The sequence below is a fragment of the Mus musculus genome, chromosome X (genome assembly GCF_000001635.26).
Source record: "Mus musculus strain C57BL/6J chromosome X, GRCm38.p6 C57BL/6J".
NCBI lineage: Eukaryota > Metazoa > Chordata > Mammalia > Rodentia > Muridae > Mus > Mus musculus.
The window spans coordinates 102,865,490-102,882,948 of NC_000086.7; the positions used below are offsets into that span (position 1 = coordinate 102,865,490).

The 17,459-nt window shown below is 43.7% G+C and overlaps 2 protein-coding genes across 3 annotated transcripts in view; both read right to left on the minus strand.

Annotated features, from left to right (window-relative positions):
- The window catches only part of 1700031F05Rik (RIKEN cDNA 1700031F05 gene), a 7,168-nt gene extending 6,304 nt beyond the window's left edge, over positions 1-864 (minus strand). Inside the window, exon 1 of one of the 2 annotated variants that reach the window (XM_006528312.3) lies at positions 725-758. The gene's annotated coding sequence lies outside the window, so the exon portion shown is untranslated. Of the gene's footprint in view, positions 1-724 lie in introns of both variants that reach the window. The other variant, NM_028496.1, reaches the window with a different exon arrangement.
- Positions 865-15,017: 14,153 nt separating this feature from the next.
- On the minus strand, positions 15,018-16,828 carry Gm9133. Its single transcript, XM_006528380.2, has 4 exons — positions 16,706-16,828; positions 16,268-16,404; positions 15,380-15,440; positions 15,018-15,198 (listed from the first exon to the last, which is right to left on the minus strand). The coding sequence occupies exons 1-4, from the start codon at positions 16,826-16,828 to the stop codon at positions 15,025-15,027; spliced, it is 495 nt and encodes a 164-aa protein (XP_006528443.1). The 3' UTR covers positions 15,018-15,024.
- Between the last annotated feature and the right edge of the window lie 631 nt (positions 16,829-17,459).

The window sequence follows — 17,459 nt, forward strand, 5'->3', positions numbered from 1 at the left end:
CCCCCAGTGTACTTACCCTACTGCCAGACACCTCGATCTCTAGTGCCTACAAGTCTCCTGTGGTCCTTCCAGCACACTGACAGAATCACTTCTCTGGAACACAGCCTTCTCCTAAGGAGCTGCTCTCCTAAGCCCCACAACAATACCGCCTGATCCCGACTGTCCCTGCTCACCATCACCTGCTCTTTCACTCACTCACTCACTTGCTCACATCAAGTCCCCGGTGAGGAGCAGACAGGTGTCCCTGTATCTCCCTCAGCAATCACCACTCTCAGCTCTCTTGCATCATCCTGTGCTCTGCCAATGCCAAAGGCTAGTCCTGCTTTTTGTGTGAACTTCTACCTGTCTCCCTAAAGTCCTTTATTCAGTGACTGCCCCCGTAGAAGTGAGTGAACTTAGTCACTAGCTTCAGGGGAAACCATAAATCCCCATTCTAGCTGCATTAGTTTTATACTCAAGCCCAGCCTTAATCTTAATAATTCCGTTGATCCCCTTGGAAACTGCTGACCACTTGCTCCTCTTCAGACCATGCTGTCATCTCCCCAAGAAGCTTGGCCAATCCATGCCAGAAATACCAGTGCCTGGGAGGCTGAGGCAGGAAAGTGGTGAGGTGGACAACAGCTCATAACTCGCACACAGCCTGTCACCCATAAAAACCACATCAAAGAAAAAATAATAATAATAATAAAAAGACTACACTACTCTAGAATCTTGGACCACTTACATTTAGGTATCTTCCTGCATCCTACATTTTCCTCATTTCACCAACTTCTCCAACTGAAAAAGGATTTTTGTCCCCGGGTGTAATGTTATGCCCTGTTTGACCCAGGGAGCCATAGCTAGGAGATAGAGCCTCCTCTGGGGGCTGTTTGTCTCAGGACAAATGCTATATATACCCTGTTCAAGTCATGAGGAGATAGCTAGGAGATAGCTCCTACTCAGCAGATTGTTGTTCTCAGGGCAAGTGCTATGCCCTCCTTGTTCTAGCCAGGAGATAGCTAGGAGATAGCTCTTCCTCCGCAAGTCCTTTAAGTTCTTTTTCTCAGGTCTAAAGACTCCCCTCTGTTTCTGTCTCTCTGTCTCTGTCTCTGTCTCTGTCTCTGTCTCTGCCTCTCTCTCTCTCTGTCTCTCAGTCTCAGTCTCTGTCTATGTCTCTGTCTCTCTCTTCTCTCTCTCTTCTCTCTCTCTCTCTCTCTCTCTCTCTCTCTCTCTCTCTCTCTCTCTCTCTCTCTCTGGTCTGGAGAGGTGGCTCAACTGTTAAGAGCATTGGCTGCTCTTCCAGAACACCTGGGTTCAGTTCCCAACAACTCTATGTTGGCTCACAACTGTATTTATCTGAAGTTCCAAAGTTTCTGAAGCCATCACACATATAGGCAGGGAAAACAACAATGCATGTAAAATAACAATAAAAATAAACTTAAAAATGTATTCTGTCTGGGTGCATGAAAACAGGTGCCACAGCCTCTGGCTAACCTTTTAGATGGTTCCGCACACTTCACTAGTGGTTTCTCCTCTTTCTTGGTAGTCCCTCCTTGTGTCCGTCGTACTGTGGCAGTTCAAAAAGCACAGGTTCTCCTCAGGAAACCCAGTCATCCCTTTATGCCCCACCTGAGCCAAAAATAGCAGTAGCTTCCCTCATGTTCGTGCAGCTCGGAACCCTTGTTGGTCCCAGGCTAAGCTGCATCTCTGGCCTCGCCCTGTAGACCTGCTTGAGGAGGCTGAAGGATGAAGGAATTGGGTTCCCATAGATGGGGGATGGGGTGTGGTAAGGTGAGGCAGGAATCAGGACAGGGAATGTGCAGATCATATTTTGATGCCAATATTATTCTAATATAGTTACCTCAGTGTCCAGCGGCTGAGAATCAGGAAGTTGAGTTGTGAGGGAAGATGCACTTTCTCCCGCTGCTACCTCAGTTTGCTGCCAAAGAGCTGCCAGGGCTTTCTTTTCTCTCCCCTGCACCTGTTTCTAGACCAATGAGCTTGGTCCTCTCATACAACTTCCATGGCAACCTTGTGGCTCCTCTGTGACCCATACTGACCCCCCAGTGACCCCTGTTCTTCCCTGTAATCGCCCAGTGACTCCTGCGAGAGCGAAATCAAGATTGCGCTCTCTAGTGGCCTTTACGTGGGTTGCCACCGTTTTTGTGGTGCCAGCGTTTTCAGGCTACCTACTTGCCAAGGCTTGGAGCCCGAGCCCCACTGAAGGGGTAGGGTAGGCTAGGTGGTCACAGGCTAACCTGCATCTCTGGCCTTGCCCCTGTAGACCTGCTTGAGGAGGCTGAAGGATGAAGGAATTGGGTGCCCAGAGATAGGGGTGGAGTGTGGTACGTGAGGTAGGAATCAGGACAGGGAATGTGCAGATCTTATTCTTGATGCCAATATTATTCTAATATAGTTACCTCAGTGTCCAGCAGCTGAGAATCAAGAAGTTGAGTTTTGAGGGAAGATGCACTTCCTCCCGCTACCACCTCAGTTTGACACCAAGGAGCTTCGAGGGCTTCCTTTTCTCTCCCCTGCACCTGTTTCTAGACCAATGAGCTTGGTCCCCTCATACAACTTCCATGGCAACTTTGTGGCTCCTCTGTGACCCTTACTGACCCCCCCCAGTGACCCCTGTTCTTCCATGTAATCACCCAGTGACTCCTGTGAGAGCAAAACCAAGATTGCGCTCTCTAGTGGCCTTTACGTGAGTTACCACCGTTTTTGTGGTGCCAGCATTTTCAAGCTACCTACTTGCCAAGCCTTGAAGCCCGAGCCCCAGTGTAGGGGTAGGGTAGGCTAGGTGGTTGCAGGCTAACCTGCATCTCTGGCCTCGCCCCCATGGACCTGCTTGAGGAGGCTGAAGGATGAAGAAATTGGGTGCCCAGAGATAGGGGTGGAGTGTGGTACGTGAGGTAGGAATCAGGACAGTGAATGTGCAGATCTTATTCTTGATGCCAATATTATTCTAATATAGTTACCTCAGTGTCCAGTGGCTGAGAATCAGGAAGTTGAGTTGTGAGGGAATATGCACTTCGTCCCGCTGCCACCTCAGTTTGACACCAAGGAGCTTCGAGGGCTTTCTTTTCTCTCCCCTGCACCTGTTTCTAGACCAATTAGCTTGCTTCGCTCATACAACCTCCATTGCCATCTTGTGGTTCTTCTTTGTCCCATACTGACCCCCCAGTGACCCCTCTTCTTCCCTGTAAGCACCCAGTGACTCCTACTAGAGCAAAACCAAGATTGTGCTCTCTAGTGGCCTTTACCTGGGTTTCAGCCATTTTTGTGGTGCCTGCATTTTCAGGCCACCTATTCACCAAGCCCTGCTTGACCTCTCCAAAGTACAGCAGTTCAGGGCTAAGGCCAGTGCCTTGCTATCACTTGTCTCTTATCCCAGTACTGGGTAGCAGAGGCAGTTGGAGCCCCGAGTTTGATGCCGCCTGCATGCTCTACAGAGAGAGTTCCAGGACAGCCAGGGCTGCACAGAGAAACCCTGTCTGCAAGAAAAGTCAGCAATATTTCAGGCTGTACATAATAACCCGAGGACCAGAGTCAGAACCCCAGAACACAGACAAAACTGCCTGTTGTGTAGGCAGAGACGTGTAATCCCAACAATAGGGAGGCAGAGACATGAGGGTCCCTGGGGCTTGCTTGCCCATTTAAAAAAAATCAGTGTGATCCAGGTTCAGGGAAATGGTGTGCCTCAAGAAACCTGGAGAGGGCCGGGCAGTGGTGGCTCATCCCTTTAATCCCAGCACTTGGGAAGTCAGAGGCATGCAGATTTCTGAATTCGAGGACAGCCTAGTCTACAGAGTGAGTTCCGGGATAGCCAGCGCTACATAGAGAAAAAAAAAAAAGGTGGGTGGGTGGGTAGAAAGGGATACAGCGACAGACTCAAAGTCCACCTCTGACTCCATCAGAAATATGCAGAGAGGGGAGTGTGGATACACACACACACACACACACAGACACACACACAAACACAGACACAGACACACACACAGACACACAGACACACAAACCACTTTCCTCTGTTTGGCGTGAAATTATGCAAGTATGAATAGGTGTTACACAGGCCCTATAAAGTATCTGATATTTCATTTCTGTAGAACAGTGATCCTGGAATATTGCCTAACCTCAGACTGATGCTTACAGATTTTTAGGTTTCTGATTTTTTCCATTTCTTTTGTCATGTTTTCAAATTTATTTCAAGATTGACTGATTGATTTGTTGTGTCTAGGTGGTTTAAATGCATATGTGTCTGTGCACCACATGTGTGCAATTCCCTCAGGAACCCAAAGGGCTTTTGGACCCCCGGGATTCAATTTATTGTAGATGGTTAGTAGCTGTCATGTGGGTGTTGGGAACCAAGCCCAGATCCTCGGGAACAGCAGCCTGTGCTCTTAGCTGCCTAGCCATCTCTCTAGACCATAAACATTGTACTGAAACATGGTCTTACTATGTAACTCTGGATGGTCTCCAATGCACGGGTGATGCCCAGGCTGTACTTTAATCCCAGCTGTCTTCATGCCTCAGCCTTCTGTGTGCTGGGATTATAGAGAGGAGCCCCATGGCAAGCTCCCAGTGTTCTTTATTACACAGTGTTGAGCTCCATATTTGTAGTCTCAGATGAGGAGACCAGGCTTCAGATTCAGAATTTGACATTGGGAGGCTCTGTTCTCTCTACTGATGGTGGTGGTGTTTGTCGGTGGGGACGTCCTTACTGATCCAGTGGAAGAGAAAGGACAGTAGTTACCCACTTTCTGCTGCCTTAATACCTCGGGCAAATCTCCTTTCATGTATGCCTGTGCTCACCTTATTTCCCAGATGATTTCCAAGCACATTTCATTAAGAATGGTCATGTACAGCTTTAAATAAGAGCAACAGTCTGTCACCTTCACCTTCTTTAGCCTGAGAAGACACGGCTGATGACAAATACAGTGACCATCCCTTTATCTAAATCATGTACATGCATTGCTTTGTCTGTCTGGGTTATTACAGGAGTTGAAGCCTCACCTTGCCTTTTCAGAGTTTCAAGGACTTGCCTTCAATTGCCTTGGCATGTATCTTCTACAGACTGTATCCCATTCCTAGGAAAACACAATAATGTAATTTCACCAGAAAGTCTGTTAAACTCAAGTAGCATCTAGGTTGCCAGACAGTCCATATTTAAATTCTTTTACTTGCCCTGTTATATTTTCAGAGGCCAATTTTACCCTGCTCCCTCTTTGTTGTTTTAAATTGGATCCTCCATAATGTTGCAAAGAATTTTGCTCCTTGTGGACAGTAGCAGCAAGTCTTTGATTATTTCTTAATCCTATAATCCTTCCATAATGCTACAATTAAGCATCAGTTTAGTTCCAGAAAATCAGCTAACATTTTTTTTCATGTCCTCCATTCAAGTAAATCTGTTAGAGAAGAAATTCAGACCAAGAATGGAAAGTGAGCCAAGTAGAAAAGCCACGGCTACATATGGACAATCTCTCCTTGGATTTCATCAAAATTTAGGTTCTGAAAATTCTGCTCTGGTGTCCACACAAATACATTTTTTGGTGCACTATAAATACTGACTTGCCAGGCATGACGGTGCACACCTTTAATCCCAGCACTTGGGAGGCAGAGGCAGGCAGATTTCTGAGTTTGAGGGCAGCCTGGTCTAAAGAGTGAGTTCCAGGATAGACAGGGCTACACCGAGAAACCCTACCCCAAAAAACCAAAGAAAAACAAACAAACAAATAAATAAATAAACACTGAGCAAAAGTCCATAATTGTCTATAACAACAACAAAGAAGTCCAGTTTGACAACAACAAACAAGATGACACATAACCTGGCCTAATGGTAAAAGTCTAGCAGATGCTCAAGAGATGGCTAATTCCAGGCCTACTTGGATACATAGTGATTTCCTGACTTGCAAGCTTCATTTAGAAATACTTTGCACCTCAATGAAATAAACATTGATGTGGATTGTGTTCTGAATTACAGTGCTTATCTTGCATGGGTACAGCTCTGCTGTTGAAATACACAATCTCTCTGATACTCTAAAAATGTGTCCTTTCCAGAAACAGGTGACAGCAACTGTTTGTAAGTATACAGTAGGCAGTACATTTTCCTGTACTGTTTCCAGTATTTTATAAGTAGTTATCATTTATTGTGCTCTCATTGTGAACAATAACTATTTTCCCAAGATCTATTCATATTATCCATGGGATTATGCCCTTGAAATGCTTGAACATCTCACATCTCTATTTTCAGTTGTGAAAGTCCTCCAGGTCTGAGTGCCTGTCATTCCTGCAGTTTTGCCCTTAATGTTCTCAGATTCAACACGGGTAGCTTGACTCTCTCTTTTCTACACAAAGGCATTTATACCAAAGCACAAGTAGTGGCAGCTGTCCTTCACCCGATGCAACAGTTAATATTTCCCACCAACTTGATTACATTAAGAAGTGCCTAGGATGTGAACAGCTCATCCATGAATGTGTCTGTGAGGATGCTTCCAGAGAGGCTTCACTTAGGTTACAACATCTGTCCGGAACCTGGGTGTTCCCACCCCAAGGTCTGTGGTGACAGACATTAAAACAGCGGGAGTAGGGACAAAGTCATCAGAAAGGTACTCTCTTTTCTCTATACCCTGGTCAGAGCCACAGACCAAGTTCAGTGCCAGTCCCAGTGCTCGGCATGATGGAATATATTCCTTCAAACTCTCACCCCAAATAAACTGTTACACCCTCAAGTCATTTTTTGTCAGTTATTTGAAAAAAAATTACCAATAAAGTATACAGCAGGAAAACTCCCTTTTTCCCATAAGAATGCAAGCTATCCCTGTTTAAGACTGTGCACTGAGAGACAGTGACTACCCAGCTCCCTTGCATGAGCCCTGGGTTGCCTGGAACTTTTCTCCTCAGAATGTCTGAAGTCTAGCTCCAGCTCACACCCACACTGAGGGGGGGACTAGCTGGGTGTCCAGGGAAGACACACAGAGAGGCCAGTGAACTTAGGTCTTGAGTTAAGAGACTTGAGCCAGGATTCATAGTGGGGCAGGAGCTGGGTGGGTGGATTCTGTCACTAGACTTTGGTTTTCTTCTAGTTAGAGGCCAGCATTCTCTCACCTTCACAGGTGGTTGTGTACCTTCCTCCCAGTCCATAGAGGTCAATTGTTCTGGGACCTAACACCAAACTGTGTACCAGTGCCGAGCTACATGTAAACCTCATCCACAGAGCTCTGATTGGAGGAACATCTGAAATACACCCTCATTCGTGCAGGAGCATAGAATATGATGTGCCACACACCTCCAGTACTCATAAGGTGCCATTCCTAATAATATGTACAAAGGTTAATCTAGGTGTCAGCAAAGTAATGAAGTAGCATAAATCATATTCTATTTTGAGTTTAAAAATGATTTGGAGTTAAAGTGGTTGCTAAATAAAGGAAAAATGAGGAAAAGTATCATGGGCAGAACTTTCCTACAAAAATATGAAAAGGAACTCTCAAGAAACAATAGGAGAGAGAGGGGGGAGAAAGAGAGAGAGAGAGAGAGAGAGAGAGAGAGAGAGAGAGAGAGAGAGAGAGAGAGAGAGATGTATATATGTATAGAGGGGGAGGGGGATGGAGAGGGAGACAGGAGGGAGAGAGAGAGAAGATCCCAAGGCATTAAGGAGGTATAAACTGCTTTACTAGAGAACTCAAGTCAATTACTAGCACTTACATGCATCTAGCCAATGTCTCAAACTCAAGTTCTTTTAGATCTGATAGCTTCGACTGCCTCTTGTGGACATACATGAAAGAAAAACATGAATACACATGCAATAAAACAGGCCATAGTATTTCAAATCTCCATGAAACAATCAATTGGAGCACCACTAAAACAAATTGTTGATATTAACAAAAAACTATGCGAATAGAGAGTAGTGCTTAAAATAATTGTTAATATTAACAAAAGACTATGGGAATAGAGAGTGGTGCTATATATAGTTTTATATTATGTAAGTGTGGTGTGTGTGTGTGTGTGTGTGTGTGTGTGTGTGTGGTGTGTATGTGTGTAACATATTGTGCTTTTATATGTGTGTATTATCAACCCTACAAGATCTATAATCACCCTTGATATAAGCCTGTGAGGGAGTTTCTTGAGTAGCATATTTTTAATAGGAAAGTCCAACTTGAATGTAGACAGCTCCGTCTACAAGCTGCCCAGATAGAAAGAAGGGAAAGGTTTTGGCTTTCAGTTGGCTTGCCTTTGTGTTCCTGGCATGTTTCTAGTGCTAGCACTGCTGTTAGGACCACTTATGTTATCATCATTCACTGACATTAGAACCCAGTTAATTCCACCTTTAGGAGTCCTCCAGGCCTTCAGTATCACGTACCAGTGGCTGGGGGCACCATAAGTTGAGGAACTGCATTAAGGGGCCACAGTATTAGGAAAGTTGGTGAACCACTGGTCCAGGGCTTTACAAAGTTTAATTTATGTCTAATACTGAAAGTGAACCTCTATCAACATGAGCTAAATTCTGTTCAGTAAAACTATTACTTGCCCATGTGACACAAACATTAACATACCAATTCAAACATGTAATAAAGAAATGTTATAGATTGGAACTTTTAAAGGTCTGCCAAAATCTCATGACTTGAAAGGCTTGGTCTTCAAGGCAGCTGCCATCAGCGGTGGAACCTTTGGCAGGTGAATGACTTGGGACGTTCTCTGACATTGTGCATGAATTATTGTAGATTCCTATACAGTTGGCTAATGTTATCAACTGGACAGAATCTAAAATTCCCTGAGAAATGGCTTCTGGGCATGCCTCTGAGGGATTATCTTGATTGTGTTAATAGAGATGAAATGTTCTGCCAACTGTGGGCAGCACCTTCCCCTGGCTAGCACCCTGGACTATATAAAGAGAGAAAAGTAAATAAGCAAGAGCCACCTGTCTATGCTCCCTAATAATGGATGTGGTGTGGTCAACTGTCCCAGGCTCCTGCTACTGCTTTGACTTCTGTATCCTTGAGCTTGGACGTGAAATAAATCCTTTCTCCCCTGAGTTTCTTTGATCAGGATATTGCAGCACAGCAACAGGAAAAAGAAACCAAGGCAATACTTCGATGGTCTATAGGAACGTAGTAGAAAGGGTTAAGGACGACTTGAGGGAAGTAGGCTATGAAAGGATGTCCTCAGCAGGTGCCTTGACTTTGCACCCTCTCCCTTCCTACCTACCATAATGAACCAGTTTGCTTCACTATGGGCTCCTCACCATGATACTCAAATTAGAAAACCTGTTTTTAAATTACTTGTAGCTTAGTACCAGGAGCACACAGCAGACCTCAGAGCAGAGGCCCCTGGGCATGTCTACGAACACTGTTTGTTTGCCTTACTTAAATGTAAGAAGCTCCAGCTACCATAGCCTTCCTCGGCCATCAAGATCTCAAACAAGTGTAGCGAGGCTGAGAAAAAGGAATATCCAGTCTCCTCGATCCTTTTTAGCTATACTCTTTGCACTACAGTCAGTGGCACAGGAAGAAGTGTCCAGACGACAATCCATAAACAACACAGAAAACTAGAAGACAGAAGACTAGAAGAAGACAGGGACTAGAGAGATCGTTCAGCATTTAAGAACATTTGTTGCTCATGGAGAGGGCCCAGTGCAGTTCTCAGCACACACATTGCAGTTTCCAATGATCTGTGACTCCAATTCCTGGGGCCCGGATTCCTTTTTCTAGCCTTTGCATGGACCAGGCATGCATGAGGTGCTCCTGTGCACATGCATAGGCACACACGCGCACGCGTGCACACACACACACACACACACTCAGGCAAATATTCATAGTAACGTCTGCCTGGAAACACAGCTGTTCTAAAGGTTCACTCAGCAGGATCACTATATTCTGGCCCTTTTAGGCCACATCACAATGTGTCGAGTCCTTTTTTAAAAATGAAAGTTCACATCTCATCAGAATAAAAATTTTGAAGAACAACAATCTAGTTCTACCAGAAAAAAATGATTATTGATACATTTTTATAATCTGATGTAGGTAGACAGGTTTCCATATGTCTGTTTCATGCATATCTAGCTCTCTTAGACTCTTTGCACACACCGGCTTCTCTATCACAGCTCCTTGTCCCTCTCGCCACCTGTACACATGTCAATCTCAGAATCCCCCTTCCACTTTCATGTCACAGATATGCTATTACCTTCTTTATCCTCTCCTTGAATATTCTTTTTCCACCTCTCATGGGCTCTTTTCTAATTTTATTATCTCTGCCTACACTCATGTATGCGTATGTGTGTTTGTGTGTGTGTGTCTCTCTGTGTGTGTCTGTGTTAAAAGGATCCACTTATGAGATTAATCTGAAGTACTGTATATCTGACGTAGATTTCCTCAAAGTATAGTATTTTCCAATTCTTTCCATTTTCTGGTAAATTTCATTTTTCCTTATAGCTGAACAAAATCTGATTTTATGTATTACTATATATTCACTACACATTAACCTGTTGATGGCCATCCACACTGGTTTCATTTCCTCATTACTGTAGAATTGAGTAACAGTTAGCATAGACATCCAGTTCTCTCAGAGATAGGAGATGGTGGCTACACACCTAGAAGTGACACAGCTGCCGTTTTTCATATGCAAACTTATAGTTTGAGCTCTTTGGGAAACCTGCACACTGATTCCCGCAGTGGCTGCATCAGCTTATATTTGCACTGACAGTGAGGGTGAGGTGATGCATAGATGGCAAGGTCTAGGTTTAGTGAGAGTCCCTTTAAAAAAATAACATGGAGGGGCTGAAGACATGGCTCAGTGGATAACAGCACTGGCTGCTCTTGCAGAGGACCCAGGTTCTGTTCCTAGCACACAAGTTGTAGTTGGTCACATCCAAAACTCCAGTTCCAGAGCATCCTAATGCTACTTCTGACTTCCAAGGGCACCAGACACACACATGGTATATATATTCACACACACTTGCAAGCCAAACACTTATACACGTAAAATGCAATATTTTAAGGTAGTGTGTGAAAGAAGTAAACACTCAACATACTTCCCTGGCCTACATCCACACACATAAACACATAGCCAGGCAAGACCATCCGTACACATGCAGACAACACATAAAGAGGCAAATATACTCCTCATGCAATGCATACAACACACACACACACACACACACACACACACACACACACACATACACACGAAAGCATCATCTTCTCGGTGCAGAGTTGGAAAGACTATGAAGACTTACATCACCGAAAGAACAGGATTTCTAGACAGTGGGTATTGTGGGTATTTCAGGCTTTGGTGGAAATTCATTAAAGGCATTAATATGAATCAGACTTTAAGCCTCTTGGAGGCCTTCTCTGCATCATAGAAAGATTCCACAGTATCACCTGAAGGATTACTGAAATAGTGAGTGAAGAAAAGAATAAGAGAGCAGGCCCAACAATGTCATCCTCACCAGAGACAAGAGCTCACACATACTGCATGTGTAGATCCTATAGTAGTGACCTTGGGATTCCAGACCTCCTATGGAGTGGGAAGGAGCTGAGAAATAGGGTTTGAGAAAGCAAGAGGGACCAGCGAGGCAGGACATACATCTGGATAACAGAGAAAAACTGCACAATTACTAGGACCCTAGAGATGACAGCAAGGGAGTGAAGAAAGAAGCTGAGTGAATTCTGGTTACTGTCTCGACCTTTGAGTAGTTAGGTAATTCCCTTACACATGAGCGTGAGTTTTCAGGGATAGGAAATGAACTACCCAACAGAGCTGCAGGGCTCATGGGCTTGCCTCTTACAGATTTGGTAGATGTGTAGGACTGTTTGCATCATCTATTCATCATGGGCTCTTTATACTTTTGGGATAAAGGTATAACTTTACATATTTGAAAAATATGTTATTAAGTCTGGTTTCTCTCAACCCAACATTACCATCTCAAGATTGCTTCAGACTTGGGAAAGTTCAAATCTTTACATCCCGATTCTGAATTTGAATTGACAATTTATGTTATAGAGTTTTTGAAAGTGTAATCGGGTGAGAAGGAGGAGGGGGAGGGGATAGGGGATTTCAGAGGGGAAACCAGGGAAGGGGACAACATTTGAAATGTAAATAAAGTAAATGTCTCATAAAAATATGAATTGGACAAAAAAGCAAGTGTAAAGTGCACAAGTTCTTGAATGAGTAGTAGCAGATCAAAATATACACACATATAAATACTGTTAAAATTTTGCTAGTCTTTTTGATTCTCCAAGAGGATCTCTTCACCTGCTGCTTCTTGCAGATGTAGGGCACCAGATCCTCACATTCACCTTAATGTGACATCAGAGAGTCCACAGAGATTCCCAATACTGCTCCAGGTTCAAATCAAATACCTACCATGAGACTGACATATGACTGTCTGTGCCTCTGCAAGACCTTGCCCATGCGGGTTCTCACCATTTGCTGGCAACTCTAGAAATGTCAGTGTCTTCATGTGTGGGTGACTTCACTAGGAATGATGATAGGAATTCCATAATCTACCAATTCTGGATGAAGAAGTCCAATTCAGAATTATTCTGTTGCTTCATTCCTGGGATCCTATGACTTGAGATGTGTAGTGAAGCCAGTCCCTGATTTGCTCCAGTGCCCTCTGCATCTCTGCCAGGGCTCTCCCTCTAGTCACCCATCTATCCCCTTCAACCACATTATCCTTCTCCTCCCAGGGGTGTGCAAGTGTCTCAGGAATTTCCTGGCAGGGGTGCTGTTCCTGCTTTTGTGAACTCTGCATTACATGATGCAATCTAGTTTTAACCCATGGATTTGGCTGCTACCTTCTCATTCTGTTTAATGCTCCTGATTTTCAACAGGTAAAATACTTTGAACACTTGTATTTGGATATCATGTGATACTGATTTTCTCAGTTGGAGAACAGGCAGGGATTACTAGCAGATTTACTGAAACTACAAAATATATCAATATCACTTCCAAACTGTGGCACATAAATAGCAGTGTCTTGTATCACAAGAATCAGTTTGGGGATGGGGGGGGGGTGGCAGTGGGCATGAGTTACTGTGCTATGTATCCTTCTACTCTGATGCAGTTCCAAACCAACCTAAAATAAAGATGTTTGTTTCTATTGTAACTAATCACATAGCACTGTGTGGCCGTGTACACTAATGCGCCTTTGAACACATGATTTTAAGTGTTTTCTGAATAATATCTTCAAAAATCTTTTGTTATTAAAATACTACATTCCAAAAGGCTTTAGTTTGTCCTTTACCTTTTGGGCAGTAGAATGTTAATTGGATCTACTTTGAGTAAACTTTGTGGACAAAAGAGGAAAGCCTGGAACAGCTGGGACGGGCTCTTACTGGACCACAACAGTGAAATGTTACACTTCAGGACCCCAGAGAGTCATTCCTTTACACAGGCTAAAACTATATAGTCCCAATTCCATAGGCTCACTCTCATAACCACTATATTAAATGAAGTATATAGTCAAAATCCATCAATCCTTAATTGTTTTTCATAATCTCACAATTATTAATATAGTACTCACAGTAGAAATCTCAATTTAAAAAAAAAACAACTTCTTCAACTTTGGTGTTCATTCACATTCTGGTACTGTGAGGTAAGCAAGTGAGAAGGCATAGAGCATTTCCCCCCTTGAACTACCCTTCCCCTAGAAACCTGTGTTTGGCTTGTGTGACAGCATAGATTTTTTTTACCTTAACACTTCCTGTTCAAATGATCCCACTGTAACAATGCTCTGAAATGAAGGATATGTTCAGAGTAATCATTGAGGCCATGTAACATATGAGAGTAAAAATAGTACAGAGGTGAAGTTTTCAAACTGTGACTCTACTTGAAAATGGGAGACATATCAAAAAGCTTAACAGTGAACATTTATACAGATATACAAAGAGAACCAAAATATTCCAGTCAGAGACTCATGAATTATGAAACACCTGGAATGGAGAATGTCAGGTCTGAAGACCCCTGATATAAAGGCACCTGGCCTCATGAAAATTAAATAGAGTCCAGGTGCCTTAGTCTCTTTTCTACCTCCAATGTCTGTTGTATTTCCCTGTTATCTTTCTTCTTATGCCACGACCTTTATATTGTTGTTCATCCTTTGGGTTGCAGACACCTTCAGCTACTTGGGTACTTGCTCTAGCTCATTCACTAGGGGCCCTGTGTTCCATCCAATAGATGACTGTGAGCATCCACTTCTGTATTTGCCAGGCACTTGCATATCCTCACAAGAGACAACTATATAAGGGTCCTGTCAGCAAAATCTTGCTGGCATATGCAATAGTGTAGTCAAGGAAGTTGTGCACCTCCTCATACTCTTCCTCTAGATTTCGGTCCGGCCTACATCCCCAATTCTTCCAGACGTCTGTGAGAAGCAAAGTCTCCACTTTCATTCATTGCTCTTTATTCCAGTATGTCTACCACCAAGTGGCTTCCCAGTAACACACTTCATGAGGTTGTACTTTGTTGTTGTTTTGTTTTACTTTTGTTTGGTTTTGTTTGATTTTGTGGTGTTTTGTCATCAGGGCCCGGCCTTCCTCTCCAGTCTCTCCAGCTGTGGAATTCTCCTCTGAGCTTATGACTGGAAGGCACCCACGCTCCAAATCTATACACACAAATGCTCTGAAGTCATCACCACGCCCTCTGTCCCTTTTAGACCATTCTTCTTATGCATGACCTCCCAGGCCTCCCCAGTTGACAGTGAACTGAGGATGTTGACCTGGGCTGGGAGTCATGACCACTTCCATTCCTTCTATTTGACATGATCTTGCACTCAGGTAAGACCTGGCCACGTTGGAGGCCTCAGTCTACTGGGGTGTTGTTGTTGTTGTTGTGGCGATGGTGGTAGTTTTTTTCATTTTTGTTTTGGGGTCAGACACTGTTCATTTGCTGTTGAGCAACTGGTGCTAACTGAAGATTTCCCTAGCAGCCCCTGGAATACCATCTCTTAAGTCAGAGAGAGGAAGTTAAGTATCTGGGCCTAGATAGCTCAATTTCAAAGTTCCCAGGTATAACTAAATTACAACTCCTCCAACTCCCCAACTCTCCCTACCTTGTGTTCCATAGATAGCTATTGGTCATTTTGCCATGCCTTTTTGGAGAGGCAGAAACAGGAGAAGGCAGAGGAGAGTTTCTCAGAGCCAACAGAGCCTCAGCAGCCTCCAGCTTCCTCTGCCACTCTACGGCAGCAGCAACAGAATCGTGCTTGGTGGCATTAGGGACCTGCAAAGGAAATGACATTAGAGAATGACACCTTGGAAGCAACACCTCCTCCCACCTGCACAGAGGCCCTTCAAGTGCCCAGCTCCTCCAAGCAACACCCACCCTCCCCCCAGCTTTCTGTTCTTCCCATCCACTAAACTCATTCCCTCCAGGGGACCTGGACCCACTACTTTGTCAGGACCTGTGGCTGCAGTAGAAGAGGCTGAGGGACTGTACACTTTTGCATGATAACACTTGAGTATCTGGAAACAAGGAGAGGAGTGGCCAGGGGATTAAACCCTCTGGTGGTCAACTCCTACCAGAACACTTGGAGGACCAGACCTTTGGAAATCAGGCTGGGGAAATCTGAATAGCTTGAAAATGTTGGTCTTTTTTTATCTAGGCGCCCTCTTAGCCTGCTTCCTTGTCAAACTTCTATATTTTTCTTGAGACACTAATTCATACCAGATCTTTCCTCCCAGGGCTACCTTGAAGATGATGAAGAATGCAAGGTGACTGTGCTCTAATCTGCAAAGCTTCTGGAAAGATGTGAGTACCCTCCCTTCTCAGGGACTGACTCTTGCTTCCATTGTGTCCAGTCCTCACTGGTTATTAAGGACAAGACAGGATCTTCTCTAGGAAGTTTTCTCTGCTGGCCTTCACCCTTCCTCTGGGTCTCTGTGGCCCATTCCCATCATGACTTCACATCCCAACAGGATCTTCTCCCATGTCCATCTATAGTCACATCGAATAAGAGGCCAAGCGTGATGAGGGCTTACTGTGTGGTAGGCCTTCTTCTAGTCCTGTTGTCAGTGTTGTAAATGTAACTGGTTTCCCAGAATGAGTACTGGAAACCATATTCTTGGGAAAATGAAATACTTATCCAAACTCTCAAGATTAGGACACCTAAGCACAGGAGTGGTCCTCCCTTCCCTTCTCCTTCTGAGGTGCTGCCTCTTTCACCTCTACATTTCTTCTTCCTTTTCCTCCTTCTTTCTCCTTCATCCACCTCCCGTGGCATCAACCATACCATAGTTTCAGCATAGAGTACTATGAGACCCATCTGGCTCTTAATCCTTACTCAACTCACCTTTTGGGCCTGGCAATGGGACCGAGGTTCTTTGCTGAATAAGAAATCACAGATTGCTGCTGCTGGGTCACTGGAGCATAAGGCAGAACGGAAGGTTCTTGTGGCTTGCTGCGCATCAGAGTGCCTTGGGAACTTCCCTGCAGGAGTAGAGACAACAGTAGGAATTTGGGTGTCAGGTCAAGCATGACTCAAGGAGAGATGGGAGTGTTGTAGGAGGAGCAGGGGAACCCAGGATGTCAGAACTTGAAGACCCTGAAGACCAGTGAGGCTTACCTTTAATTTTCAGTTCAAACTGAAAGGTAAGAAGATGTTAATCCCAAGGTCTTATGGGTAGTCATGGTAGATTTGGGGATGGAACTCATGTCATTAGGACACGGTACAGGGGGCCTGGGAAGTAGCTTCTCAAAGCACCTCCCATAAGCAACAGGGTCTTCTTACCTCCCGTGGGGTTTTGGGGGGCCTGGTCTCATGCTTGTGCACAGTGCTCTCTTTCCAATCTGTAAAACACCAGGTGCAGCTTAGATGAGCCTCACTGTCCCCATCTTTCCAAATATGATGCATATATGTGACAATGTACACTAAGAAAAATTAAAACAATCTTTAAATGCTGAAACACAATACTAAATATAAAGTCATTGAATAATATATAAATGATTTAAGCTCTAAACACATTTATTTATGAGGAACAAAAATTATCTTAGTAGTATATATATATTCATATATATCTGTGTGTGTTTCTATACACATATATATACATATATGTGAGTATTTATATATATGCACACATATATACATATATGTGAATATGTATTAAACTTAAGACTTGTAGAAGGAATTCAAGTGGTACAGGAAAGCATGTAACAATGATGTAAGAAAAACATTTATGTATAAAATTCTCATTAAAATATTTTCAAAATAAAAATATTTTTTTAAATTAAAGGTTTGAACTCTTGTGCTAATATAAAATAATATATACTTCTATTTTTCACTAATAAAACTGTTAATGTAAAGATTGATTCTACAGACATTAGGAAATAGTTTAAATAAGATGCAATCCTGACATCTGTAGTCCTTGCAGTTATGAAGGCAAAGAGATGATAGATTGAGTCCAGAGTTAAGACCAACATAGGCAATAACGGAACCCCTATTGTCACATTAAATGTGCACAAAGAAGGTACTAGTTGAGAAATTT